This window comes from Macaca fascicularis, chromosome 1 (assembly GCF_037993035.2).
Source record: "Macaca fascicularis isolate 582-1 chromosome 1, T2T-MFA8v1.1".
NCBI lineage: Eukaryota > Metazoa > Chordata > Mammalia > Primates > Cercopithecidae > Macaca > Macaca fascicularis.
This window is the reverse complement of record NC_088375.1, coordinates 105951148-105978514: the sequence shown is the minus strand read 5'-3', so window position 1 is coordinate 105978514 and position 27367 is coordinate 105951148. Positions and strand designations below refer to the sequence as shown.

The 27367-nt window shown below is 55.6% G+C and overlaps 3 protein-coding genes across 24 annotated transcripts; 1 reads left to right on the top strand and 2 right to left on the bottom strand.

The window, feature by feature from the left end:
- Positions 1-5589: 5589 nt before the first annotated feature.
- On the bottom strand, positions 5590-10485 carry KRTCAP2 (keratinocyte associated protein 2). 2 transcript variants are annotated; one of them, XM_045361852.3, is made up of 5 exons: positions 10272-10485; positions 9556-9710; positions 9383-9446; positions 5985-6051; positions 5590-5742 (listed from the first exon to the last, which is right to left on the bottom strand). In XM_045361852.3, exons 2-5 carry the CDS (start codon positions 9646-9648, stop codon positions 5622-5624), a joined length of 345 nt encoding a protein of 114 aa, XP_045217787.1. In that variant the 5' UTR covers positions 9649-9710; positions 10272-10485; the 3' UTR covers positions 5590-5621. The 2 variants fall into 2 exon arrangements, with proteins under 2 accessions (XP_045217787.1, XP_005541653.2); XM_005541596.3 differs by lacking the exon at positions 10272-10485 and adding an exon at positions 10038-10097.
- A 187-nt stretch (positions 10486-10672) lies between these two features.
- Positions 10673-21427, top strand: TRIM46 (tripartite motif containing 46). Of its 12 annotated transcripts, none has more exons than XR_012413959.1 (12): positions 10673-10853; positions 11424-11464; positions 12218-12479; positions 12720-13063; positions 13760-13903; positions 14023-14118; positions 14831-15084; positions 15319-15440; positions 15636-15673; positions 16459-16761; positions 18637-18934; positions 20270-21427. XR_012413959.1 is itself a non-coding variant. In XM_065544786.1 (12 exons), the coding sequence occupies exons 1-12, from the start codon at positions 10791-10793 to the stop codon at positions 20661-20663; spliced, it is 2370 nt and encodes a 789-aa protein (XP_065400858.1). In that variant the 5' UTR covers positions 10673-10790; the 3' UTR covers positions 20664-21427. The 12 variants fall into 12 exon arrangements, 7 of the variants coding, with proteins under 7 accessions (XP_065400858.1, XP_045217743.1, XP_005541655.1 ...); XM_065544786.1 differs by lacking the exons at positions 11424-11464; positions 15636-15673 and adding exons at positions 11826-11834; positions 12031-12107 and having other exon boundaries at positions 10673-10857; XR_012413957.1 differs by lacking the exon at positions 11424-11464.
- An 875-nt stretch (positions 21428-22302) lies between these two features.
- On the bottom strand, positions 22303-26696 carry MUC1 (mucin 1, cell surface associated). Of its 10 annotated transcripts, none has more exons than XM_045361833.1 (8): positions 26577-26696; positions 26006-26103; positions 24662-24685; positions 24507-24562; positions 24222-24358; positions 23955-24076; positions 23717-23866; positions 22303-22688 (listed from the first exon to the last, which is right to left on the bottom strand). In XM_045361833.1, exons 1-8 carry the CDS (start codon positions 26632-26634, stop codon positions 22614-22616), a joined length of 720 nt encoding a protein of 239 aa, XP_045217768.1. In that variant the 5' UTR covers positions 26635-26696; the 3' UTR covers positions 22303-22613. The 10 variants fall into 10 exon arrangements, with proteins under 10 accessions (XP_045217768.1, XP_073850060.1, XP_073850066.1 ...); XM_073993959.1 differs by having other exon boundaries at positions 26006-26094; XM_073993965.1 differs by having other exon boundaries at positions 26006-26067.
- Between the last annotated feature and the right edge of the window lie 671 nt (positions 26697-27367).

Below are 27367 nucleotides of genomic sequence, written 5' to 3'. Positions count from 1 at the left end.
CTACCCCTATCCCTCTGAAAGGCCCCAGTGGTATAGTTCCCACCATGTGTCCATGTGTTCTCATCATTCAGCTCCCACTTATAAGTGAGAACATGTGGTGTTTGGTTTTCTGTCACTGTGTTAGTTTGCTGAGGATAATGATTTCCAACCCCATCCATGTCCCTGCGAAGGACATGATCTCATTCCTTTTTATGTCTGCATAGTATTCCATGGTATATATAGTATTCCATGGCGTATACATACATAGTATTCCATGGTGTATATGTACCTCCATGGTGTATATTTTCTTTATAAGTCTATCACTGATGGGCATGTAGGTTGACTCCATGTCATTGTTATTGTGAATAGTGCTGCAATGAATGTACACGTGCATTTATCTTTATAACAGAATGATTTATATTCCTTTGGGTATATACCCAGTAATGGGATTGCTGAGTCAAATAGTATTTCTGCCTCTGGGTCTTTGAGGAATAACCACACTGTCTTCCACATGGTTGAACTAATTTACACTCCCACCAACAGTGTAAAAGTGTTCCTTTTTCTATGCAACCTCGTCTGCATCTGTTGTTTTTCAACTTTTTTTTTTTTTTTTTAAAAGACAGAGTCTCACTCTGTCACCTAGGCTGGAGTGCAGTGGCAGGATCTTAGCTCACTACAACCTCTGCCTCCCGAGTTCAAGCGATTCTCCTGCTTCAGCCTCCCGAATAGCTGGGATTACAGGCACACAACACCATGCCTGGCTAATTTTTTAATTTTTAGTAGAGACAGGGTTTCACCATGTTGTCAAGCTGGTCTGGAACTCCTGACCTCAAGACATCCACCTGCCTCAGCCTCCCAAAGTGCTGGGATTACAGGCGTGAGCCATCATGCCCGGATGTTTTTTGACTTTTTAATAGCCATTGTGAGTGGCATGAGATGGTGTCCCTGTGGTTTTGATTTGTATTTTTCTAATGATCAGTGATGTTGAGCTTTCTTTCATATGTTTTTTGGTCACATGTATGTTTTCTTTTGAGAAGTGTCTGTTTATGTCCTTTGCCTACTTTTGGAGGCTTTCTTTTTTTTTTTTTTTTTTTGAGACAGAGTCTGGCTCTGTCGCCCAGGCTGGAGTGCAGTGGCGCAATCTCGGCTCACTGCTACCTCCACCTCCCACGTTCAAGCAATTCTCCTGCCTCGGCCTCCTGAGTAGCTGGAATTATAGGCACTCACCACCATGCCTGGCTAATTTCTGTATTTTCAGTAGAGACAGGGTTTCACCATGTTGGTCAGGTTGGTCTCAAACTCCTGACCTCATGATCCACCCGCCTCAGCCTCCCAAAGTGCTGGGATTGCAAGCGTGAGACCCCAAGCCCAGCCCCTTTGCCCATTTTTTAATGGGTTTTTTTTTTCTTGTAAATTTGTTTAAGTTCCTGTCACAAGACTTTAAATTATAAAATAGGACCTGCAGTTCCCTGTAAAGGAAAATGTTCTATAAATTCTGTAATGATCTTCTGGATAGCCAGGTGCGGTGGCTCACGCCTGTAATCCCCAGCACTTTGGCAGGCCAAGACGGGCTGATCACCTGAGGTCAGGAGTTTGAGACCAGCCTGGTCAACATGGTGAAACCCCGTCTCTCCTAAAAATACAACAAAATTAGCTGGGTGTGGTGGTGCATGCCTATAATCCCAGTTACTCAGGAGACTGAGGCAGGAGAATCACTTGAACCCAGGAGGTGAATGGAGGTTGCGGTGAGCCGAGATCGCACCATTGCACTCCAGCCTGGGCAACAAAAGCAAAACTCTGTCTCAAAAAATAAAAAAGGGGTCTCGTGGATAGCATAATTGTATTGCAATTTTGTGTGAAAAAAGTGTTAATCTGGCTGGGTGCAGTGGCACCCACCTATAATCCCAGCACTTTGCGGGGCCTAGACAGGAGGATTTCTTGGGGCCAGGAGTTCGAGACCAGCCTGGGAAAGACGGTCTGGAAAAAAAAAAAGAAAAAGTTAATTTATCAAATGTAAACGTGCCTGTTTTTCATTTCCAAGTGTATCTGAAACCTCCACAGACAGTAGGGACCTAGACTTCTCTCCATCTTTCAGAAGTCCTGTCTCCAAGGGAGCAGTTGCTGAGATCTGTGGGTCATTTCCCACCCTGCCCCTGGCCCCCTGCAGAGGCTGGGGTGGGAATAGCTGGCTCTTCAAACCCTGCCAAAAGCTCTGAACTCTGCCTTTTGCCAGTGGTCAGGCCTCCTCCACCTGACCCTTCACCCGAGGTGATGGGATGCCTAACCATAGGGCCAACTGCGGGGGCTTCTCTCTCTACCTCTGCAGGAACTCAACCAAATAGCATTTACAGAGCAACCTCTGTGTGGCCAGCTGGCTTTCAGCCCTGGGGGTGGGAGGTGCGGGGGTGGAGTTGGGAACCTGATCCTGATCCCGGCACTACCCCCTGAGGAACCTCCAGTCTGCTGGGAGAAAAGCAAAGAAAGGTACCTAAAGCAGAGCTATTAAGCGCCCCAACTGTGCCTATGTGAGAGTCCCACCATTGTTTGCTTGGGAGGCAGATCCTAGTAAGCCTAAGTCAAGGAGGAGTGCGCACAGGGCAGGCCAGCCCGGAGGTCCCCGAGGGCAGGGCCTCCAGGCTTCCCATTCTTTCCAGGTTCCCACAGCGCTCAGGCCCCACTGGGCTCACAATAAGCTTCAATGACCGCTTTTGACTGAACCTTTCGCCTTTGTATCTGTCTCTGTGTCTCTCAGCATCTCTGTCTCTACGGGTCTCTGGCTCTCTCTTGTTTCCCAACATCCTTCCCGAGCCCCTGGGGAGCAGAGCTGGGGGAGCCCGGCAGTGGGAACGGGACAGCGTCCTGTTCTCACCAAGGACAATAAGGGCCGGAAAGGGCTGGAGCCAAGGCCTGGCGCAGACTCCCCCTCCCTGCCTGCCCTGGGCGCCCCCCCCGCCCCCCCCACGCCCTGACCCGCCTAAGTGCCAGTCCTCAGGGACTCAGCCTCCTTGCCCTTGGTCTCACATTCCCACTGCCCTCCCTTTTCTCTGGAGGCATCACTTCTGCCCCCAGGAACCCACAGAGCCAGTGCCCTCCCACTGTCCTCCACACTCCCCGCAGCCCCATCCCCTGCATTATTTACTCCTATTTCCGGAGCTGGCTGTGGGCGCCAGCGGGTGTCAGGGCCACGTGTGAGGGAGCAGGAGGAAACATCTGGCTTCCCTCTGTCCCCCAGGGGCGGGGACGCCTCTCTCTCCCTCAGGCCTACCGCCTCCTCTGGGGTGGAACTGAGCCCCAGGAGTCCAGGGGCCAAGAGGTTAGCACCTTTGCCCTTCTCACCCTCAGAGCTCTGGCAGCCATGGAGTCCTCACACCCCCTTACTTAATTATGGTGATTAGGTGGCTGTGATACCCCTGCCAGGGTTAATTGGCAGGTCAGGTGCAGCCAGCCTGCAACCAGGCAGGGTGCAGAGCTGCAACGTTGGCGCCAACCTGCCTTGTAAATGCACTCATTCCTTGAGGAAGGCGTCATTATTCCTGGACCACATGCTGCCCCTGGTGCCTATGCAGTGGGTGGCAGCAGGTGCTCAGATCCCTTGGCACTGCCCTGGCACCTGCTCTCCGGCTCTTCCCCACTCTCTTCTAGCCATAGAGATGATACTCCCTGCTGGTCCCCACCCAAGCCAGCTCTCGTTGTGGAAGGCATGGTGCCCTCTGCTGGCGGGATCCCTAGACTCCCCACCCACCCCGCGCCACCCTCTTCCCCACTCCCCTCCCTAGGCTGTGTCTGTGCTCACCTGCTCTGGGACCTGGCCCTCTGCCCAGTGCTCCCACTTTGGGTTAGGGCAAAGTCGAGGTTTGACAGTGAGACTTAGAACCAACCCAGCCTCCCCTTAAGCCCAGAGACCAACTTGGACAACCTCGTCCTCTCCCACAGGGTCTCATATATCACAACCCACTGCCCTCCCCAACCATCAATACGGTGAGTCAGAGTTTAGAGTGGCCATCCTCTCAGGGAGGCTCTCTCTGGTCTCTACTGAACTTTCCGCCTCCAATCCCAGCCTAGGGGGAGAAGAGGCTTAATTCAGGATTCAGTCTTTCCAAATGGACCAGTCTTTTGAGTCTTTCAAGAAGGCTGGCTTCCACACTGACAGACCCAGCAGCAACTAATGCCACTCCCGGCCCTCAGGGTTAGCTTGTCTGGGAGGGTGCCGCTAGCCTCCAGGAGGAAGACGTGATTCCATAGCGCCCCCTGCAGGCGTCTTGGATAAACTGCCTAGCACTTCCTCCTTGGCCAGGTTACAGAAGGGCAAGTATCTAGGGTTCTGACCAAAGATGGGAGTGGGGTGGGGCGGCCTCTAATCCTTGACCAAAACTCATCTACTCACTTCTTCACCTTCACTGGGTCTTATTCCCTAACTCAGGCACCTATGGACAGGATTTTGTTTGTCAGGACAGGTTATTTCATTCAACCAACCCACCTTTTTTTTTTTGAGACAGAGTCTCACATTCAGGCTGCAGTGCAGTGGCACAATCTCCACCCACTGCAACCTCTACCTCCTGGGTTCAAGCGCAGATGGTGCCTCAGCCTCCCAAGTAGCTGGGACTATAGGCACACAACACCACACGTGGCTAATTTTTGTATTTTTCGTAGAGATGGGGTTCCCCATGTTGGCCAGGTTAGTCTCAAACTCCTGACCTCAAGTGATCCACCCACCTCGGCCTCCCAAAGTGCTGGGATTTCTGGCTTGAGCCACCGCGGCTGGCCCAACCCACTGTCTTTATTGTCCATTATCAGGCTCTGGAAAAGACAAAACTGACCAAGACAAGGTGTGTACCTTAAAACCCACACCATTCAGCACAAGGGAGGGCACCTAGGACAGGCACTCTGCACAGAGTTGTTCCTCATGACAGAGCACAGACAGGGCAGGGTGCAAGTAGCCACCTGCATTTGTATCAAGGTTGGCTCGGAAGTTGATGTCCTTGCTCCTATTGTTTTATATACTTCGCTACAACTTAGGAAGTTCCCAGTGTCTTGGCTACAAGACGGAGAAAAAAATGAAGGCACCAGAATAAACAGGCAAGGAGCAGCTGACCACCTGGGGAGTCTTTCTAAACACAGGCATATGTTCTTTCTGGAGCAGAACAGATAGGTCCCAGGGACAGCATCAGGAGAGAGGTCCCATCTATGCACTTGCAGCAGGGGGCTCATTTGCTCAAGGCAGGGAGCTGGAGTGGCAAAGATACCACGTGGAATCCCATGAAACAGTATAGGTGTACAGGACCTTTCCTTCCTTTACTTTTTTGCTCCAAGATCCCTTCTGGTACTGACGGGCCGGCCTTCCTGCCTTGCAGCCTTTATCCCTTTCCCCAAAGATCACGACTGCAGAACATTCATACACTTTTATTCCATGATGAGACTCACACAAGTGTATGCCACTCCAGCAGCACTGACGGTATTCCACAGATAATTGGTAAAAATGAATGTGGGAGTAAGGAAAGCCTCACCATTCCCAAGGTCTGAAAACAGAAGGTGCCCAAATGTCTCAACATTCTGTACACCTAAGCTGGGCACTGGTAGATGAGGTCCACAACATATCACAACTCACAGAGCTACAAAGAATCTACTTTATTGAACATTCAGGGTCAATTTCTCTTCTTGCTCTTGCCTGTGACCTTGGCTGGTGTGAGGACTGGAGCTGCTGCCTGGTACAGGGTGGAGGAGATCTTGTTGATGTAGTACAGACCAACCATGGAGAAGATGAAGCTATATGGTGAAGACAGAAAGGTCATGGCACCAGTGAGCATGCTGCCAGCCCGGTGCCTTCTAGGGAAGATACTAGCATCAGGAAAAGAATCCAAGTTCAAGTTTAGGAAAATGGGGAAGGACAAAAGAGGGAGAACAGAGGGAGAGGTAGCTGTGGAAGGAAAAAGTCTGGCACCATCAGAGTAGGATCCAGTGCCAAAGAACAGAATGCTACACCCCTTACCCAGCTGTCAGGAACATACCAGGTGGTGACACAGACTCGGTGGATGAGACCAGATGCAAAGAGAGCCAACAGGAGGCACAGGAGAACTAGGGAGGCAAGAAGAAACAAGGAGGGCAACGGTCAGAATGGAAATATTACGCATCCGCACATGGAGTCCAGGAGAAATCCGGGGCTCTCTGAATCCTGGGGAACCTGCTTAGAAGGGTATACATGACAACAGCAGGAGGATTCAGATGACCTTAATGATACCCAGAACATGGAGGTAGGAGGTTGAGTGCAGTGACTCACACCTAGAATCCCAACACTTTGGGAGGCTGAGGTGGGCAGATCACTTGAGCCAGGAGTTTGAGACCAGCCTGAACAACAAAGTGAGACCCATCTCTTAAAAAAAAAAAAAAAAAAAAATTGAATTAAAAAAAAATTAGCCAGGCATGGTAGTACACTGGTACACATGCCTGTAGTCCCAGCTACCCAGGAGGCTGAGGTGGGAGGAACCCTTGAGCCAGGAAGTTCAAAGCTGCAGTGAGCTATGATTGCACCACTGCACTCCAGCCTGAGCAACAGAGTGAGACCCTGTCTCAAAGAAAAAAAAAAAAAACATGGATGTAGATGTATGCTTTTTTTTTTTAATCAGCTCTGCCCCAAATCTCATGTAACTTCCCTATCCTGGCTTTCCTCCCATAAAAGGGAAAAGGAAAGGTGATGGACAACAGAGTCTGAAGGGCAAGATGTGTTCCCATTTGGGGAAGCCTTTTCCGACAGAAGCCAGACAATGAGAATCAATTCATTAAGCTGGGTGACCGGTGGTGGAAGTTGAGGGCCTTGCTCCCTGGACACAGGCTGGAGGGCAGAGTGCTTGGATTCACTTGTTCATGGGGGCAGGAAATGATTTTAGGTTACCTGGAATATGATGGGAGAGAAGATGAGAGGACAAAAGCAAGGACACACAGGGCTGCACCTGCCCAAGTGGAGAGGGCAGAGAAGGCGAAGTGGGCCAAGAGCTTTGCCCCACCACAATGGCATCTTTTTCTTTTTTTTTTAATTTTTGAGGCAGAATCTCACTCTCTCGCCCAGGTTGGAGTGCAGTGGTGCAGTTTCAGCTCACTGCAGCCTTGACCTCCTGGGCTCAAGCGATCCTCCCACCTCAGCTTCCCAAGTACCTGGGACTATAGGTGCGCACCACCATGCCCGGCTAATTTTTGTACTTTTTGTAGAGACAGGGTCTCTCTCTGTTGCCCAGGCTGGTCTTGAATTCCTGGGCCCAAGCACTTCTGCCAGCCTCCACCTCCCAAAGTGCTAGGATTACAGGCACGTGTCATCCCACCCAGCCAATGGTTTCTTTCAGAAGCAACTGAAAAGCCGGGCACGGTGGCTCACACCTGTAATCCCAGCACTTTGGGAGGCCGAGGTGGGTGGATCACCTGTTGTCAGGAGTTCAAGACCAGTCTGACCAACATGGTGAAACCCTGTCTCTATCAAAAATACAAAAATTAGCCAGGTATGGTGGCGCATGCCTGTAATCCCAGCTATTCGGCAGGCTGAGGCGGGAGAATCGCTTGAACCCAGGAGGCAAAGGCTGCAGTGAGCTGAGTTCACACCACTGTACTCTAGCATAGGTGACAGAGCGAGACTCCATCTCAAAAAAAAAAAAAAAAAAAAGAAGCAAGTGAAGATAATACATATGGAAAGAAACAAAATCTAACAGAGAGAAGTCCCAGGGCTACTGGATGGAAGGAACTCTGAAGCCTGCGAAAGGGCTATGCGGAGAAAGCAAGTCCTAGAGTGGGGCAAAGAAATGAGGGCAGCCAAGGCCCAGTGGCTCACACCTGTAATTCCAGCACTCTGGGAGGCTGAAACAGGAGGATCACTTGAGCCCAGGAGTTCGAGACCAGCTTGGGCAATATGGTGAAACCCATCTCTACAAAAACTTAAAACAGTAGCTGGGTATGGTGGCACTCACTCACTGGTAGTCCCAGCTACTGGTAAGAGGTAAGACTGAGGTGGGAAGATTGCTTGAGTCCAGGTCAAGACTGCAGTGAGCCATGATCACATCACTGCACTCCAGCCTGGGTGACAGAGTAAAACCTTGTCTCAAAAAAAAGAAAAGATTAAGGGCAACTGTGATAGATCTTTGTTTTGCCAGATGAAGGTTTTACATGAGATTGCATCTGCTGTGAATTTATGAGCATGTGGCATTCCTTAAGTAATCTGGTCGTGATGCTTAATTTGCTTTATAAACTTAATTCTCCATAAATAACTGAATCAATTCTTTTTTTTTTTGAGACGGAGCCTTGCTCTGTCGCCCAGGCTGGAGTGCAGTGGCGGGATCTCGGCTCACTGCAAGCTCCGCCTCCCCGGTTCACGCCATTCTCCTGCCTCAGCCTCTCGAGAAGCTGGGACTACAGGCGCCTGCCACCTCGCCCGGCTAGTTTTTTTGTATTTTTTTTAGTAGAGGCGGGGTTTCACTGTGTTAGCCAGGATGGTCTCGATCTCCTGACCTCGTGATCCGCCCGTCTTGGCCTCCCAAAGTGCTGGGATTACAGGCTTGAGCCACCGCGCCCGGCCAAATAACTGAATCAATTCTTGATTACATGAGCAATTGAACAAGAATTATTCCAAACAGGAAATAATCTAACAGTTATTCTGATTTGGTCAGGATTCCTGCTGCCGTGGAAATTTGGTGCCTCTAGTATTTAGGCTCTTCACAATCTCCTCGAATAAGTAGAATTCTCTAATACTGAGTCAATTTCACATCAGAACTCCACAGTGAATTTGGTCCTGCTGCTTCTTCTGGTGGCACCAAGGACCACCTCCCAGCGAATAGATGCAAAACATCAGCCGAAATTTGCCTATTCCCCTCAAACCTTCCCTGGGAGCTGGCCAGAAGGTACCAAAGTTTCTTGCTTTCAAAGGCTTTCTCTTCCAGCTCCAACTCCAGGAGCTATACAAGATGCAGAATCGAAAAGCATCATCTGTTTTCAGACAGCTTTAGTAAATATATTTCTCCTTAACAATCTTTAATACCTAAGCATCTGGAAATTCAATATCATGTTTCAGGAGGTTAAAGAGGAGAAAGTTTGCCGGGCGCGGTGGCTCAAGCCTGTAATCCCAGCACTTTGGGAGGCCGAGACGGGTGGATCACAACGTCAGGAGATCGAGACCATCCTGCCTAACACGGTGAAACCCCGTCTCTACTAAAAAATACAAAAAACTAGCCGGGCGAGGTGGCGGGCGCCTGTAGTCCCAGCTACTCGGGAAGCTGAGGCAGGAGAATGGCTTGAACCCGGGAGGCAGAGCTTGCAGTGAGCTGAGATCCGGCCACTGCACTCCAGCCTGGGCGACAGAGCAAGACTCCGTCTCAAAAAAAAAAAAAAAAGAGGAGAAAGTTCAAACACTGAAGCTCCAATATTCACTTACTCTCAGGGAAGATCTTTGCTTGGAATCCTTTGCCAAAAACAAGATTCTCCAGATTATTGAAGGCCTGGTTGAGGGAGTTAAGGAGTAGGGCGTGCAACTGGGGCAGAGCTGTGTGGGGAAGGGGAAGGGCACATGCCTACGGGGCCCGCCCCCTCCAACCGCAGGGAGGATACAGTGAGCGAGAACACGAAGAGACCCGAGCCAAGCAGGCCGCCCTGGATGGTGAGCCACTCGGTGGAGGCCAGCTGACGGCTGTACATCTGCATCCCAGCGAAGAGCAGCAGGGACAGGAGGGAGGAAAGCGCCAGCGAGGTGCCTGTACCTACCACTAGAGGGTATGGGAGAAGGGACGGAGAGTCAGGCTCCGCCCTCCCTCCGGCAAGCTACGGGCAGATCGGCCGGTCCAGAAGCTCAGTGGGCCGACCCCTCCAAGAACTCCCGGGACTGCAGCCACATGCCCCAACTCCCCACACCGCGCGGCAACCCCTAGGTATTCCCCAGCCCTGGACACCCCGAACCCTCCCGTCCAGTGGAAATGCCCGCTCCCGGTGGAACCCAGGACACGTCAGCTCTGCCAGGAGAGGACAAGGAAAGCTTTTCCACCCAAACCCCGACCCCCTCTAGCACTTCCTGGGGACCCCACCAGTCCCGTTACCCATCATGCCCCTCCCGTGAGTCCAACCGGCGCCTCTGGCCAAGAAAGGGAAGCTGAGGCGGGTGCGGTTAGCTATGCGCATGCGTTAGCGCTTAACGCGGACTTGCTGCTCCCCGCGTTCTCCTCTTTCGTCCTCTCAGTGCCTGGACGCAGCGCCCTCTTGCGACAGGGAGGAAATAATGCGTCGAGGGGGCATCCTCGGCCACCGCCCTGGTCCCCAGGCTTTCCTCATACCTGGTGCGTCTGCTGCCGCTCTGTACAAGCTGCACTTATCTCTTTAAGTCATTGGGCCCGTGCCTGTGGCATCTATCCCATCTCTGTCTTCTTTGCCATTTCTGTCATCTCTAGTGCACGTTCCTCAAACCTCCCTGCCCCATGACCATTGCCTCAACATCTCTCAACCCAAAATTTAGTGCTCTCAATCAGGAACCCATTTTCCTCCGAAACTAATCCCCCGCTTTATATGAGTAAAATTAGGAGCCAATGAAAAACGAGAATATAAGAAATGGCTCCCCCCTCAAATACCTTTCCATATTCCCCAACCCCCCGACCGGCTTTCGAGAACCACGTGGGGAGAACTATTTCCCACCCCCTACCCCGACGGGCGCTGTTCGAGGCTGGTCCCTGGAGCATGCGCAGTGACACCTCACCCCCCAGCCCTCCTCACACCCCCACTGGGCTCCTGCATTAAGCCCAGGGTTCGCAGCCGCAGCCGGGATCGGGCACCCAGGGGCGGGCGGGCACGGTAGGGCCATGGCAGAGGGTGAGGATATGCAGACCTTCACTTCCATCATGGACGCACTGGTCCGCATCAGTGTGAGTTAAGGTGGGGTCGAGGGAAGGGGAGGGGGCGTATAGGGTTCTGTGGCAAGCTGGGACCTGGAACAGGTGGGGATCCAGGAAGATGCTGGGATGTAGACAGGGGACTAGCGATGGCAGAAACGGCTGGGAGGGTCGGGATGCAGGTATGAGAGGGTAATCCCGGGAGCAGCCCGGAGGTGAGTGCCTTGAAGGCGTCGGTGTGCTGGGGCGTGAGGAGGAGCTAGGAGCAGCCCAGACGCAGCGGGTGGGCTGGGGTGGCCTCCAGCAGTGCACCGGGGCTGGGGCTTCAGGGGAAAGGCGCTGTTATGAGGAGGGGAAGTGTGAGCTTGGATATTTTCCAAGAAAACTGAGGACAGGTGGGGGATGATGTAGGAGCCGCCCCACAGTGCAGATCCCAATTTGGACCCCTCCCCAAGACCCCACCCCACGCACCCCCACTCAGGGCTGCTTCCGAGCCTGCGGTTGTCATGGCAACCCTTGCCCGGCTCTCCCAGGGGCGGTGCCAACCGTGTTCCCCCCCACCACTTCCTCCCCCCCTCCTTGTCCCTCCCTCCTTTGTGTCAGCTGCGCCCCTGACCGGGATGGCTGCGAAGAGAGGGACCAAGGTGAGGTGTGGGGGTGGGGCATAGCCTGAGGACCCCCACTCTCGCCACCAAGAGGGGGAGGGGACTTCCGGTGGGGAGGGGGCGAGTAGGCGGGGCTCTTGATTCTCCCACTAGCTCGGAGAAGGGGGTGCCGCTGACCGGGTTGCGCTGCAGGAGAGGGCGGGAGGGCCTGATGGGGGCGAAGGGGAATGGGTTGGTAAGAGGGATTGGAGGAGAACGATGGGGAAGTGAAGGATAGGGAATGGAGGCTGGAGTGGCCGCAGGCCGGAGCCGCGGCAGGAGGACGTATGGAGCGAGCAGGATGGAGTGCCAGCTTCGCCTGACTATCGGGAATCACGGCATGGGGGTGCTGCTAGAGAAGGGAGTGGGGGTCTGCATGGAGCTGCAGAATGGGCGGTGTCCTTGAGAAAAATGCCAGGGGCAAGCTGCCCACAGATGGGGGATGGAGGCAGGTGAGGGGGCTGCCAGCTGGGGCTGCTGCAGCTGGAGAAATGGGGATTGGGCTTGAGGCTGGAGCAGGCACAAGCTTCAACCGTCCCTCCTCTGGGCCTTTAGCTCTGCCGCAGGGAAAGAAGCAAGGGACAGAGGTCTGGGAAGGTCTGTGAACCAGCCCAAGGCAGGTGCTGGGGAAAAGCTACAGATAGCTTGTCTTGCTCCTTCCTCAGACCCCTAGGGTATCCAAGGGCAGCCAAGGGGCTGCTGAGGTATGCCTAGGTGTCCAAGCGCTGACCTAGCCTCCTGGTCCCTCCACAGACCAGCATGAAGAACATGGAGAAGGAACTGCTGTGCCCAGTGTGTCAAGAGATGTACAAGCAGCCACTGGTGCTGCCCTGTACCCACAACGTGTGCCAGGCCTGTGCTCGGGAGGTCTTGGGCCAGCAGGGCTACATAGGACATGGTGGGGACCCCAGCTCTGAGCCCACCTCTCCTGCCTCCACCCCTTCCACCCGCAGCCCCCGCCTCTCCCGCAGAACTCTCCCCAAGCCAGACCGCCTGGACCGACTGCTTAAGTCAGGTGGGACTGGGGCCTGTAGGGTGGGGATGGGAACGCTGAGCTATTCATCAGGAAGATGGAAGAAGTCCATCACTGGTCAGGGGCATCTGTCTGTCTTTCTAGGGGGTGGAGATACTGCTTACGCAGGCTCTAATGAGAGCTGAGCTCTGGCACAATGAAAATCTAATTTAATTGAACAGGCTTCCCCACATCCAGCCAGCTGTAACTCTCACGTCCTCTACCTCCCTGGTTCACCCACAGGCTTTGGGACATACCCTGGGAGGAAGCGAGGTGCTTTGCACCCCCAGGTGATCATGTTCCCGTGTCCAGCATGCCAAGGTGATGTGGAGCTTGGGGAGCGGGGTCTGGCAGGGCTTTTCCGGAACCTGACCCTGGAACGTGTGGTGGAGCGGTACCGCCAGAGTGTGAGTGTGGGAGGCGCCATCCTGTGCCAGTTGTGCAAGCCGCCACCACTAGAGGCCACCAAGGGCTGCACAGAGTGCCGCGCCACCTTCTGCAATGAGTGCTTCAAGCTCTTCCACCCCTGGGGCACCCAGAAGGCCCAGCATGAGCCCACCCTGCCCACCCTCTCCTTCCGCCCCAAGGTGAGCCAGCCCTTCCAAGCCTTGGGGAGGGAGGGACATGCTGCTGCAGGTGGGTGGGGGTGCCTGGCATTGTGGGTTTCCAAAAGGAAGTGGGAAGGGTTTTTCAATGCTAAGCACTTACCTCTGTTATCTGTAACAAAGTCACTGGACAAATCATTCAACAACTTCGGGCCTCCATCTCATTTACTACAGGGGGATTGTAGTATCTGCCCTGCAATGTCCATACCTAAAGGGTTGCTGAGAGGAGGGTGTGAGATAATGTTTGTTCACTATCTGCACACTGAAAAGGTCTGTGTGCATTCACTCACTGAACAAATATTTAATGAGCACCTATGTGCACGGGGCTATTCTAGGTGTTGGAGATACAGCAGTAAACAAGATGGACAAGGTTAATTATTAACTATCAGGCTAAGATTAATTGGCATCATTATTACTGTTATTACCACATATCCCAATGAGAGAGATGAAAGGAGGTGCAATGCTGGTGAAATGGGCACCGCCCGGAAACTGCAGGAAAGGCTCTCTTTGATGCCAGTATGTACCACCAGGTGGCACTGTGGAGCACCACCAGCGGGTGTCTGGGTGTCTCCACTCCCATCTTGCCAGTGGAGGGAGGGCACCAAACTGCTGTAGTGGTAGCATAGTACCCTTACCCACACCATTGTCTGACCATCACATTGTTCTTTGTGTCCCTAGGGTCTTATGTGCCCAGACCACAAGGAAGAGGTGACCCACTACTGCAAGACATGCCAACGACTGGTATGTCAACTCTGCCGGGTGCGGCGCACCCACAGCGGGCACAAGATCACACCAGTGCTCAGTGCCTACCAGGCCCTCAAGGTAAGGACCCCCCTTATCCAACCCTAGTGCTAACTCACACTCTTACCCTCTTGCACCTCCTCCCAACTGCTGGCTTCTGCAGAGCTGGGCATGATGCCCACCTCTTTCTTCCCCCTCAGGACAAGCTGACAAAGAGCCTGACATACATCCTGGGAAACCAGGACACGGTACAGACCCAGATCTGTGAGCTGGAGGAGGCCGTGAGGCACACCGAGGTGAGGGAGGGCACGGAGGTGGGCCCTGGGCCCTGCCTGGGAGTAGGGGCAGGAAGGGGGTGTGGGTGGTCATGACCCAATCACCTCGTTGCTAGCTCAGGAAGCCCGTGAGGTGTCCAGGTTCTGGTTAAACCAGGTTTGCAGGAACACCAGTGCCCCAGGCCAGGCTGTACCTGGGCTGCAGGGGGAGCAGGGTGGCTATAGCTCAGGAGAGAGCTCGAAAAACCCCACACACGTCGCTCAAAAAACCCTATGCATAGCTCAGATGCTCTCAGGCTCAAGTGCCTACCAAAGATGGCACACATCCCCAGTACTAGAGTGAGGTGATGACTGATACCTTCTGCCAGGTTGATTGAGCTGGCTGACATGAGGATGGACAACTAAGGATGGCATAGATGCCAGTGGACATTAATTAGTGCAGTCAAAGTGGACATTAGGGTAGGCATGGTCTTGTTCATTTGGATGAGTCACTAAGGGGCAGGGATTATGATGTGGGGATCCAGGAAGGTTGGCATAAATGACCTGGAGTTGAGTCCATCTAGAGGTCCCTTTGCAACCATGAGCCCAGGCCCTGTAGGAATGGGTGAGCAGGATTTCCCCAGATCCCTTGTAACCTTAGCCATGCTGTGGTGTCCAAAGAGGCCAGCACAAGTGCTGCCTCCAAAAAGAAGATAGTAAGTCATGCATCCTTTGGGTGTTGCTCCCTGGGCAGGTGAGTGGTCAGCAGGCCAAGGAGGAGGTGTCACAGCTGGTGCGGGGGCTGGGGGCTGTGCTGGAGGAGAAGCGGGCATCACTGCTTCAGGCCATTGAAGAATGCCAGCAGGAGCGGCTGGCCCGTCTCAGCGCCCAGATTCAGGAGCACCGGAGCCTGCTGGATGGCTCAGGTCTGGTGGGCTATGCCCAGGAAGTACTTAAGGAAACAGACCAGCCTTGCTTTGTGCAAGCCGCCAAGCAGCTGCACAACAGGTACTCAGGGGCATGGGATCCTAGGGGGGCAGGGACATCATGGGTGTGACCAATATCTAGGACAATGTCTACAGTACTTCCAGGTGAAGAACTGGGGTTCTGAGGATTTTCATGAGGCCAAACTGATACCAGCTCCCAAAGCAGTTCCCAAGCCTCTAGGGGCAGGCAAGAGAATTGAGGGGAAGGGTGGCTGCCCAGATGGCAGTGCCTGACCTTTTCTTGCCCCCATCCCAGGATTGCCCGAGCTACTGAAGCCCTCCAGACGTTCCGGCCAGCTGCCAGCTCCTCCTTCCGCCATTGCCAACTCGACGTGGGACGTGAGATGAAGCTGCTGACAGAGCTTAACTTTCTGCGAGGTAAGGAGATGGCCAGGCCCCATGCCCAACCAGAGCCTTCTTCCCTTCCTCCCCAGCAGCGGGCCCGGGGGGCAGTGCCCACCGGGGACCTCCCCGGCCTCCTGCCCGGCCTGGCCAGCCATTCCTCCCACCCAGCCCACCCTGCCACACCGTCCTACCGCGCTCAGCGCTGCTTCTCCCTCTCTTTGTTTGTAGGCTGTGGCCACCGCGGACTCTGCTCCGGAGCACCCCAGGCAAGTCAGCGGCCCTGCCCCGGGGGCCCTGCCCGCCGCCGGGCCCCCTTCCCACCCCGCTGCTCCCACACATCTCGGCCAACCACTCATTGCTTCCTTCTCTTTCCTGCCTTGCCCCGACCTCGTGGTCCTCCCACTGAACCAATGCCCTGTCTCTCTTCTGCCTTCTTCAGGCGCTTGCGTAATCCTGGCCCTTCTGACCTTTTGTCCTTGTGACCCTTGCCCTCTGGCCTTGCACTTCCTTTCCCTTGACCTCCAACCCCTGCCCTCAGCTTTTGCTGTCCCTCTGTTGTCCCCACTTTCCACCTCGCTGCCTCCTGCATCTCTCTTCTGAGCCTGGTCCTCTTCCTTCCTGCTCGGTGCCCTCTTGCCTGTGGGCTCCAGTGGCCTTTGCCTGCCCCTCCCTGGGGCTCTTCTTAACTCATACAATGTCTGAGCTGCAAGGACCCCCAGAACTTACCTGATCTGATACCCTTATTTGACAGGGGAGGAAACTGAGGCCCAGAAAGGGGAAGTGACTTATTCCAGGCCAGAGTGAGGTAGCAGCAGCCCAGGACTAGCACACAGGTGTCCTCACCCCCAGCCCAGCACTTTCCAGCCTCGTTCTCTTTTGGGCCCTGCCCTGCCTCTCCTGTGCCCAGTCCCGAGATGAGCCCTTCCCCAGCTCCCTCTCACCCACACTCACCCCCCCGGCTCCCGCTGCTTTCCCTTTTCCTGCCTGTCCCTGTCCTCCATGCCAGGCCAGTGGCCAGGCCCTGACTGACCCCCGCTGTCTCTTCCAACAGTGCCTGAGGCCCCCGTCATTGACACCCAGCGCACCTTTGCCTATGATCAGATCTTCCTGTGCTGGCGGCTGCCACCCCACTCACCACCTGCCTGGCACTATACCGTTGAGTTCCGGCGCACGGATGTGCCTGCCCAGCCGGGCCCCACCCGCTGGCAGCGGCGGGAGGAGGTGAGGGGCACCAGTGCCCTGCTCGAGAACCCCGACACGGGCTCTGTGTATGTGTTGCGCGTCCGCGGCTGCAACAAGGCCGGCTACGGCGAGTACAGTGAAGATGTGCACTTGCACACGCCCCCAGCACCTGGTGAGTGAGCAGGCACAGGTGGTCGTGCAAAGGGCATGGGGTATGCCAGGGCCCAGGCCCTGACGGTTGGTTCGGGTGGTCGCTAGAGAGGCCACATAACATAGTAGGTCTCACACCCACTAACTTTGGAGCTAGACTGCTTGGGTTCAAATCCCAGCTCTACCTCTTGCCAACTGTGTGAGTGGCTTCTGGCAAGTTTTGCACTCTCTCTGAACTTCAGAGTCCTTTTCTGTAGGGATAATGATAATACTAGCCAGGTGCAGTGGCTCATACCTGTAATACAAGCACTTTGGGAAGCCAAGGAGGGAGGATTGCTTGAGGCCAGGAGTTCAAGACCAACCTGGCCAACATAGCAAGACCTGATCTCTAAAAAAATAAATAGGCCAGGCAAGGTAGCTCACACCTGGAATCCCAGCACATTGGGAGGCCGAGGCGGGCAGATCACAAGGTCAAGAGTTCGAGGCCAGCCTGGCCAACATGGTGAAACCCTGTCTCTACTAGAAATACAAAAATTAGCCAGGCGTGGTGGTGCATGTCTACAATCCCAGCTACTCGGGAGGCTTAGGCAAGAGAATCGCTTGAACCCGGGAGGCGGAGGTTGCAGTGAGCCGAGATTGCGCCACTGCACTCCAGCCTGGACGACAGAGGAAGACTCCGCCGTCTCAGAAAAAATAAATAAATAAATAAAGGCCAGGCGAGGTGGCTCACACTTGTAAACCTGGCACTTTGGGAGGCCAAGGCAGGTGAATCACCTGAGGTTGGGAGTTTGAGACCAACCTGACCAACATGGAGAAACCTACTAAAAATATAAAAGTAGCCAGGTGTGGTGGCACATGCCTGTGATCCCAGCTACTTGGGAGGCTGAGGCAGGAGAATCACTTGAACCTGGGAGGCGGAGGTTGTGGTGAGCCGAGATCGCGCCATTGCACTCCAGCCTGGGCAACAAGAGTGAAACTCTGTCTCAATCAATAAATCAATAAAATACGTTTAAAAAATTTATTTTTGGCCGGGCACGGTGCCTTACGCCTGTAATCCAAGCACTTTGGGAGGCCGAGGCGGGTGGATCACAAGGTCAGGCGTTCAAGACCAGCCTGGCCAACATAGTGAAACCCCGTCTCTACTAAAAATAAAAATAATTAGCTGGGCGTGGTGGCTACTTGGGAGGCTGAGGCAGGAGAATCGCTTGAAGCTGGAAGGCGGAGCTTGCAGTAAGCTGAGATTGTGCCACTGCACTCCAGCCTGGGGAACAGTGTGAGACTCCGTGTCAAAAAGAAATTATTTTTAAAAAATGATAATGCTTACCTCATAGGGTTACAAGAATTCAGCTGGTGTGAGACGATGCATGGGAGTCTGAGTACAATGTCTGGCTCATGGTTAGGGCTCAAGAATGTTACTAAAGTGACTAGAAAATAGTTTGAACTCCAGGGTGCGGGCATGAGAGGGAAGCCTTGCCACCCAAGTAGGGACTGGGTATAAGGGCCAGGTGTGAACCCAGAGTATGGGCTGGAAGGCATAGATTGATGGTGATGGGAATGTCACCAGGTAGAACAGAATAGTGGGAACTGTCCATGGGGCTGGCCACAAGTAAGGGGTTGGAGGAAACCCCATGAGTCAGCCAGGTCCAGAGCACTGGCTTCTGTGCCCACTGTCATCACAGAAACTCTCTGGGGTTCCATGCCCATTTGGAATGCCCCCTTCTTTTTTCCTCATGCCTCCCTTTCCGGTTTCCCATGTCCTGTTCTCTTGAACCCCCTGCCTGTTCCTGGTGACTGAACTCCCTTGCAATGTGTTCCCTGTTCTGCAGTCTCACAGCCCCCAGTGCCAGTGTTTGTCCCTGAAGTTGTTCCTCCATCTCAACCCTCTCCCTCCTTCCAGTCCTGCACTTCTTCCTCGACGGCCGCTGGGGTGCAAGCCGAGAGCGGCTGGCCATCAGCAAGGACCAGCGAGCAGTACGGAGTGTTCCAGGGCTGCCCCTGCTGCTGGCTGCTGACCGGCTGCTGACCGGCTGCCACCTGAGTGTGGATGTGGTCCTGGGCGACGTGGCTGTGACCCAGGGCCGCAGCTACTGGGCCTGCGCCGTAGACCCAGCCTCCTACTTGGTCAAGGTGGGCGTCGGGCTGGAGAGCAAGCTTCAAGAAAGTTTCCAGGGTGCCCCCGATGTGATCAGCCCCAGGTCAGACCCCTCTGGAAGGGATGGAGTATGGGGGTCCTGGTGGAAGTGAGGGGCACGGAAGGGGTGGCAAGCGGAGCACAGACTTGCTAGGGTGGGATGGGAGGGGATTAGGAGGAAGTAGTAGGAGCATGGAAGCCAGGCTGGGAGGCCTGTGGCCAGGAGAGGCATGGGCTCAGCAAAAGGGCTTTTGAGGACTGATTTTCAGAGCGTGGTGTGTGGTCAGGGAAAGGGATGATAGAAGAGGGAGCCATCTCTGCTTCCTTCCAACCATCTGCCACTCTGGACCAATACACCATCTCTCCAAGCATCTGTATCCTTTCTTCCTAACACTCCATTTCCAACATCCCTTCTCCATAAAACCTTTGCTCTCCAAGACCTCCTTCACCCATATCTTAAAATTCTTCCCTTAGCTGGGCACAGTGGCTCACGCCTATAAACCCAGCACTTTGGGAGGCCGAGGCAGGCAAATCACTGGAGGTCGAGAGTTCAAGACCAGCTTGACCAACATGGAGAAACCCTATCTCTACTAAAAATACAAAAAAATTAGCTGAGTGTGGTGGCACATGCCTGTAACCCCAGCTACTCGCGAGGCTGAGGCAGGAGAATCACTTGAACCCGGGAGGTGGAGGTTGCGGTGAGCCAAGATTGTGTCATTGCACACCATCCAGCCTGCGTGACAAGAGCAAAACTCCTTCCAAAAAAAAAAAAAAATCTTCCCTTAAACATCTCACCTCCATAACCCTCCTCTCCCCAACTCCCTATTTAAAACTCTCCCACTAATGCTTTTCATCCTAAGCCTTCTCCCCAGCACTCTGTCCCCCAACACCTTATTTCTTCAAAATGCTTTCTCCCCAACACAAATCCCCTCCTAAACCCCATTGTCCCCAACCCCGCATCCCTCTAACACCGTTCATTTGTGACACCAATCCACCCTCATCTCTCTCCCGACACCCACCTTCCCAACAACCTTTCTCTTCTTAGTCACTAATTTCGGATTCTTCCAACGTCCTCTCATCCTCAGAACCATCTCTCCAGCATGATTTCCCCAATACCATTTTTCTTGACACCTTTCCACGTGCTATACCAATGCTATGTCTTTCCCATCCCCCTAGCACCTCTTGCCAATGTGCTTTCCTCTCAGTGCTCTCTTTCCACCAAACCCAAACCCCTGACCCTATACTCCAACCTGCCTCTTCAGCGTTTTCTTCTCAACACCCAAAATCCATCCCTTCTACCTCTTGCTCCTCAACATTCCATCCTTCCAGCGTCTCCCTCTGGTACCTCATCTGTCACTCCATCCCTCAACAATCTCATCCCCAACACCCGCTTCTGCAGGTACGACCCGGACAGCGGGCACGACAGCGGTGCCGAGGATGCCACAGTGGAGGCGTCGCCGCCCTTTGCTTTCCTAACCATTGGCATGGGGAAGATCCTGCTGGGGTCGGGGGCAAGCTCAAACGCAGGGCTGACGGGGAGGGACGGCCCCGCAGCGGGCTGCACAGTGCCCCTGCCGCCTCGCCTGGGCATCTGCCTGGACTATGAGCGGGGCCGGGTTTCCTTCCTGGATGCTGTGTCCTTCCGTGGGCTCTTGGAGTGCCCCCTGGACTGCTCAGGGCCTGTGTGCCCTGCCTTTTGCTTCATTGGGGGTGGCGCGGTACAGCTCCAGGAACCAGTGGGCACTAAGCCTGAGAGGAAAGTCACCATTGGGGGCTTCGCCAAGCTGGACTGAGCCTTCCAGGTCCCTCATGCAGACCTGGGGTCCTCCTGGGCCCTGGCCCCCAAACCTCTTGGCGCCGGGTTGTTACCCCCTGGAAGCTTCTCCCCCAAACTCTCCTACCATGTGGCCCTGCCCCTTCTCCCGTGTCTGTGTCTTCTCACGGTTTTCTCTTGACCCAGGGGCTCTCTTCTGCCCATCTCTCTGGATGGCCCCCGTTCTCTCCATTGCCTGTTAGCCAGGCCCCCACCCCCACTGAGTCTGCCCTATGACCTGCCTTTGGCATGTTACCCAAGCTATGGAGAGAGCCCCTTCTCCATCCCTGTCCTGTGTTCCCCAGGCTGATTGGGCCGGGCACCTGAAACACTGGGCATGATCTCCAGCTCTGCCCTTGCCCTGCCAAGCTCCCTGCCCTGTTGATGCTGAACTACAGCCTTGGGACAGGCAGGCTTTGGGGCTGGAAGCTGTCCAGGCACTCCTGGTGACGGGAAGGGGACCCTGTCATCCTGCTTTATTTATTTGGGTCCCGACCCCCTGCAGCCGCATGCCCCTTACGTCCCTCTTCTCCCTCTTGCATGCTTTTACCTGTCCCGCACCCACGCCAATGTGCCAAGTCTCCCTTGGGGACCCAGCTGAGTCTGGGTGTTCCCATTGGGTTCGGCCAGGCAAGGCCTCTGGTGCCCACTGCTGTCCTCCTGCAGTGGGCTCTGCTAGGCCTGTGCTGAGCAACAGCTGTTATTGTCATGGTTTATAAATAATAAACTGTGATGCCAGGCACATCTCTGCTTTCCCTGAGCACAATCATTCCTGTTAGTTTCTGTGCTGGGTGTGGTGGGCGGGAGGGGGCAGGGTGCTAGGCTGTGGTTCTGGGCAGGGGCAACCAATGGATCTGGTGCCTGAGGGAGGAAGGCCCCAGGCTAGGCGCTCTAAGCCTCCTGCCACACGTGTCCTGACCCCACCTGAGCCCACCACAGCTGCCAGGAGACATAGCTCTCTGGCTGCTGGCAGCAGGCCCCAACCAGGGCATCCGGGCCTGCCCTGCAGCACCAGGCCCTGGGGGAATGCGGTTGAGGGGACAGGCAATGTGCCTGGGCCCAAAGGGATCAGGGAACCAGAACCACTTCCCCATTCTCAGGGTGTTGTGGAGCCCACCCCAGGGGCAGCAGGCTGGTGGGGCAGCCGGGGTCAGGGAGGGGGCTGGGCCTGGTGCCAGCACCTGGATCTGACCCAGCCTCCGCTTATCTCAACCCTGTTGACTCTGGGCTGTTAATCACTGCCCAAGGATTTACTTCACACCCGGACAGCTAAGAATAGAGCCACCTGGGGGCACTGTGCCAGGGGGCAAGGAGGGCGTGGGCCAGGCGAAGAGGGGGAGAGCCACTGGCACACAGAGCCCAGTCACGGAGCCCAGTCATGCCAGCCCTCCAAAACCCGCCTGGGTTTCGTTTCCTCCTTCCGCTTGTGCTGCCAGGGTTAGCCAGAGGTGGCTCCTCAGGCCACCCCTATACCCCAACGTCACCTCCTCCTCACATCTCCTGCTTCTCAAACAAACCTGCTCCTTACTGCCTCCTGGCCTCCCTGTCTCCTCCCCCAGGCCTCTCACACACATTCTGACCGCCCTGCTGCCCACGGGCCACAGATGAAAGATCAGAAGTTGGCGCAGCGGGAGGCCACGTTTTATTCAGTCCTGTTCAGGTCCCCTGCTATCTCCGGGCTCTCTGGGCCAGTCCTCCTGGGAGCCCCACTGCAACACTTCCCAGGCATAAGCCCTCAAGGGCCCCCATGAGCTTCCACAGACCGAGAAGGTTCTGAGAACTTGGTGGGGCCTCTGAGGAAGGCTGTGAGCAGCCCACCTGAACTCCCAGCTCACCAGCCCAAAACAGGGTGCAGGGGCTCTGGCCCTGAAGAACCTGAGTGGGGTGGACTGGCACTGGCTGGCCACTCAGCTCAGTAGGCGACGTGCCCCTACAAGTTGGCAGAAGTGGCTGCCACTGCTGGGTTTGTGTAAGAGAGGCTGCTGCCACCATTACCTGCAGAAACCTAGGTGGAAGGAAAAGAGATCCAGGGTGAGAAGCAGAAGGTACCTCCTAGAGCCCCTGGATGCCACCCCAGGCTGGGGTAATCAGTCCAGAGTCCTGGCCAGCTCTCAAAGGGCTTATTCAGAGAGAGCACCTGCCACCCCACCAGCCAGTAACTGTAAACAGGGCTGCCCTCCTCCCTCTGCTCTCCTTCACTTCCTCTTCTTGGCTCTAATCAGCCGCCTTGTCCCCCTATTCTCTGCTGTTCCAGTCAAAGAAGGTGTGTAGGTGTGTGTGTGTGTGTGCATATGTGTGTGTGTGTGTGTGTGTATCTGTGTCTTTGTAAAACCGAGAGAGGGAGGTCTCCAGGACGAGGAAAATAGGAGCAAGAAAAATAAACTCCTCTCTCCTCCCCAACCTGGAGTGGTTTTCCAGCCTCAGGTGGCTGCAGTAATTATTTACTAGGTCCCACAGAGAAAAGCCAGGAGAGGAAGGAGGGAGGGTTCCTTACTTCCTTGAAGCTCCCAAGAACCCAACTGGCACCCAGGCTCACCTGGTCTGCTGACACTTCTTCCTCTACCTGGGAAACCTCCCCCTACACCAGCCTTTCTCGGTCTACCCTCTATTCCTAGGAGATGATCAGGGGCACAGGGGTTCCCCCCTGTGACTCCTCAGGAAGGGCTCCCCTGGGCATAGTGCTCTACCCATTTTGCCTCTGGGTGCAAACAAAACAAAACAAAACAAAACTGCTGTGGTGGCACCAGTTCAGCCAGGGCCAGCCAGCATGAATGTGGACAGCCAATGCTCTTTTAGGAATTCTGGTAGTGGGGCCACTCCCTCTTGAGGGCCCCTTTCTTTCATGGTCTCCTCCCAGGCCTGTCCCCCAGAACTCCTCTGACCTCTGCGCCCCCATCCTTGCCAGGTCCTCCTCTGCTCACTTCATGCCACTTCTCACCTCTTCCAAGCTCTTTGGGTTTTCCAAGTACCCCCTTCAGAACCCTTGCCCAGCCAAAGCCTCTGCCTCCCCCGGCCTGTGGGGCCCAATCTCACCTCCTCATAGGGGCTACGATTGGTACCACCAGCGGGCACATAGCGCCCATGGGTGTGGTAGGTGGGGTACTCGCTCATAGGATGGTAGGCATCCCGGGCGGGAAAGATGTCCAGCTGCCTGTAGTTCTTTTGGCGGCACTGACAGACAGCCTGGGGAAATAGGAGGTTATGGCAGACCATGGAGTGCTTTCTGTCGGCGGGGGGGTGGGCACTGATCAGGGCCAGGGACTGCACTCACCAAGGCAATGAAATAGACGATGGCCAGCACAACCAGAACACAGACCAGCACCAGGAGCGCAATGCCCCAGCCTGGCACCCCAGCCCCGGTTTGGGCAGAGAAAGGAAATGGCACATCACGCACTAAAAGGAAAAGCAGTGGTTAGGGCAGTCTCCCAGAGGAGGTGCCCCTCTAACTGCCAGCACTAAGGAAAAAGTGGGGAACTAGACACTGGAAGGAGAGGGGCCCCAGCATGGTGCTGGGCTGCAGCCAGGGAAGTAGCCTCACCGCTGATGTCTGAGATCGTCAGGTTATATCGAGAGGCTGCTTCCGTTTTACGTTGATTGAACTGTGTCTCCACATCGTGGACATTGGTGGTACCTTCTCGGAAGACCAGAGTCGATTGTACCACCACAGATCCTGGCCTGGTCACAGGGAAATGGGCACTTCAGCCACAGGTCCCAGCTCTGGCTCAGGACTCTCCCCCAACCTTGAGTGCACCAGTCCCTCCTTAAGGTCATGACCAACACCCACCCTCCAACCACCACACTGAGTCCACACCCAGAACTATACCTGAACATAATATTGGAGAGGCCCAGAAAATCCCCTTGTTTATAAATCTGCAAAAACTGGGGTGAGAGGGAAAGGACTCAGGCTTGATGCAAAGGGTGTGGACAGTTCTGATGGCTGCTTCAGGGGAACATGGGAAAGGAAAGGCTGATGCTCACCAATTCAGAAATGTCTCTCTGCAGCTGTTGGTAGTAGTTGGTGCTGGGATCTTCCAGAGAGGAATTAAACTGAAGGTTTGAAATGTGAAAAGACAAGAAAAAGAAAGAGACCCCAAGAGACAACTGGGGAGAAGTGCTGTGATTGGAGGAGGTGAAAGGAGGTACTGTGCTATGGTGAGTGCTACTGGCATCAGTCTTGGTGCTGTGGCTGGCAAGGGTGGTAGGAGTATCAGAGTGGTGGCTGGGAATTGAGAATGGAGTGCTCTTGCTGGCTGGGGTGGTGGTAGCCCTGGCAGAGGTGGTGCTGTGTACCAGAGTGGAAGCTGAGCCTGATGCAGAGTCTGAGGCCGAGGTGACATCGTGGGCTGGGGGTGCGGTGGAGCCCGGGGGTGCGGTGGATCCCGGGGCTGCACTAGTGCCCGGGGCCGAGGTGACAACGCGGGCTGGGGGGCCGGTGGAGCCCGGGGCTGCACTGGTGTCCGGGGCCGAGGTGACTACGCGGGCTGGGGGGCCGGTGGAGCCCGGGGCTGCACTGGTGTCCGGGGCCGAGGTGACTACGCGGGCTGGGGGGCCGGTGGAGCCCGGGGCTGCACTGGTGTCCGGGGCCGAGGTGACAACGCGGGCTGGGGGGCCGGTGGAGCCCGGGGCTGCACTGGTGTCCGGGGCCGAGGTGACAACGCGGGCTGGGGGGCCGGTGGAGCCCGGGGCTGCACTGGTGTCCGGGGCCGAGGTGACAACGCGGGCTGGGGGGCCGGTGGAGCCCGGGGCTGCACTGGTGTCCGGGGCCGAGGTGACAACGCGGGCTGGGGGGCCGGTGGAGCCCGGGGCTGCACTGGTGTCCGGGGCCGAGGTGACAACGCGGGCTGGGGGGCCGGTGGAGCCCGGGGCTGCACTGGTGTCCGGGGCCGAGGTGACAACGCGGGCTGGGGGGCCGGTGGAGCCCGGGGCTGCACTGGTGTCCGGGGCCGAGGTGACTACGCGGGCTGGGGGGCCGGTGGAGCCCGGGGCTGCACTGGTGTCCGGGGCCGAGGTGACTACGCGGGCTGGGGGGCCGGTGGAGCCCGGGGCTGCACTGGTGTCCGGGGCCGAGGTGACTACGCGGGCTGGGGGGCCGGTGGAGCCCGGGGCTGCACTGGTGTCCGGGGCCGAGGTGACTACGCGGGCTGGGGGGCCGGTGGAGCCCGGGGCTGCACTGGTGTCCGGGGCCGAGGTGACATTGTGTCCCAAGGTGGTAGCCGAACCTGTGGCTGGTTCCATGGCCAGGGCTAGGGTGACGTCCTGTCCCTGAGTGGTGGAGGAGCCTGAAACGGGGCTGTGGCTGGAGAGTCTGCTGCTCATACTCACAGCATTCTTAGTAGAGATGGGCATTGAACTTCTTTGGGTAGCCGAAGTCTCCTTTTCTCCGCCTGGGGTAGAGTTTGTATGACCAGAACCTGTAACAACTGTTGTGGGTTCAGGGGCTGTGGCAGCTGTGATAAGTTAAACTAATAGGGTTGGGTTGAAGGAAAAATAAGAGCAAGAAGAAAATACAAGCTCTGGCCACCAGAGAAATAATACCAGGAGGACTGGGGAGTGGGCAGCCTCAGCAGCCCCTGGGTTGGCTGCCTCCTTCCCTGCAGCAGCCTCCTTCTGTCTGCCCACAGGCCTCAGCTCCTGGCCCCTGCATTTCTCCCCTCTTAAGCCTTCCCTCTCCCTACTCCCTTCCCCCTAGACTTCTCTTCAGGACATTTGCTTGCCCCTGGCACCCACTCTTTGGGGGGAGCATCTCTTCTCAGCCTGCCCTTAGCCTCTCCCTCCTTCTGGCACAGACAGAATTCTTGCCTTTCATGGTGCATCTGCCAGGGAGCAAAACCCACAGAAAGACCACGAAGACCACCTAAGCAGGGCAGCCCACTCCCCACCTTGTGCCCCTCACCTGTAAGCACTGTGAGGATCAGGAGCAGGAAGAAAGGAGACTGGGTGCCTGGTGTCATGGTGGTGGTGGACTGGGTGGGGAGAGGGCAGAACAGACTCAGGCAGGCGCTGCTTGAGAGGTGGAGCGGGCACAGGCGCCTGCTGCTTTATACCAGTCCCCCTGGCCCCCCTCCCCCCTGCCCGCCCGCCCTAGGCACAGCTGGAGCAGGTGACAGGTGACAAAACCCCGCCCCCTCCCCCTTCCCTACCTTCTACCTGTTCCTCCTCCTCCCCTACCATTCCTGTGTAGGCTACAAGGGCTCTAATCGCTCAACCCCCTGACTACCCATTTGTTCTCCAGCTGGCCTCCCCCTTTCACCAACCACTCCCTGGCTCCAGGGTGGAGTGGGGAGGGGCAGTCTGGAACCTGGGGCCCCTGGGCTCTAGTTTTAGCCCCAGGGCAACAACTAAGGTGGGAATGGGGAACAAAGACGGCTAGGTTGAGGTTCTGTACAGCAAGGCCAGGAAGCCCACCCCTAGGTCTCCCACTCCACTTCCCTGCCCTCCTTGGGTCCATTGAAGCAGAGCGGGGCCAAGAAATAAGAAGGCTGGATAATGAGTGGACTAGGTGCTAGTTTTGGGCTCCCTCCCCCCACCACTTCCCGGAATAGCCCCACCCTTCTAACCGCTCCCTGTCCCGTTCCAAACGCAGTTCTACCCTGAAACCCACAGTCCCCGCCCCAGCCGGACTTTCCAGCAGCCTGGGTTCCCTCCTTGGCATTCTCCTGAGAAGGGAGTGGGGGAAGAAATTTC

Coding starts and splice junctions, on each gene's coding strand:
- KRTCAP2 (XM_005541596.3), bottom strand. Junction 9,447..9,555: donor TCTTCGTGTTCTCGCTCACT/GTATCCTCCCTG, acceptor TCCCTCAACCAG/GCCTTCAATAATCTGGAGAA. Junction 6,052..9,382: donor AGCAAAGATCTTCCCTGAGA/GTAAGTGAATAT, acceptor TTGCCTCCCTAG/TTCTCCTGTGCCTCCTGTTG.
- MUC1 (XM_005541575.4), bottom strand. CDS start 26,634: ATGACACCAGGCACCCAGTCTCCTTTCTTCCTGCTCCTGATCCTCACA. Junction 24,563..24,661: donor AGAGAGACATTTCTGAATTG/GTGAGCATCAGC, acceptor CTCTCACCCCAG/TTTTTGCAGATTTATAAACA. Junction 24,077..24,221: donor GACGATCTCAGACATCAGCG/GTGAGGCTACTT, acceptor TTTTCCTTTTAG/TGCGTGATGTGCCATTTCCT.
- TRIM46 (XM_065544786.1), top strand. CDS start 10,791: ATGGCAGAGGGTGAGGATATGCAGACCTTCACTTCCATCATGGACGCA. Junction 12,480..12,719: donor GGACCGACTGCTTAAGTCAG/GTGGGACTGGGG, acceptor GTTCACCCACAG/GCTTTGGGACATACCCTGGG. Junction 14,119..14,830: donor AGGCCGTGAGGCACACCGAG/GTGAGGGAGGGC, acceptor CTCCCTGGGCAG/GTGAGTGGTCAGCAGGCCAA.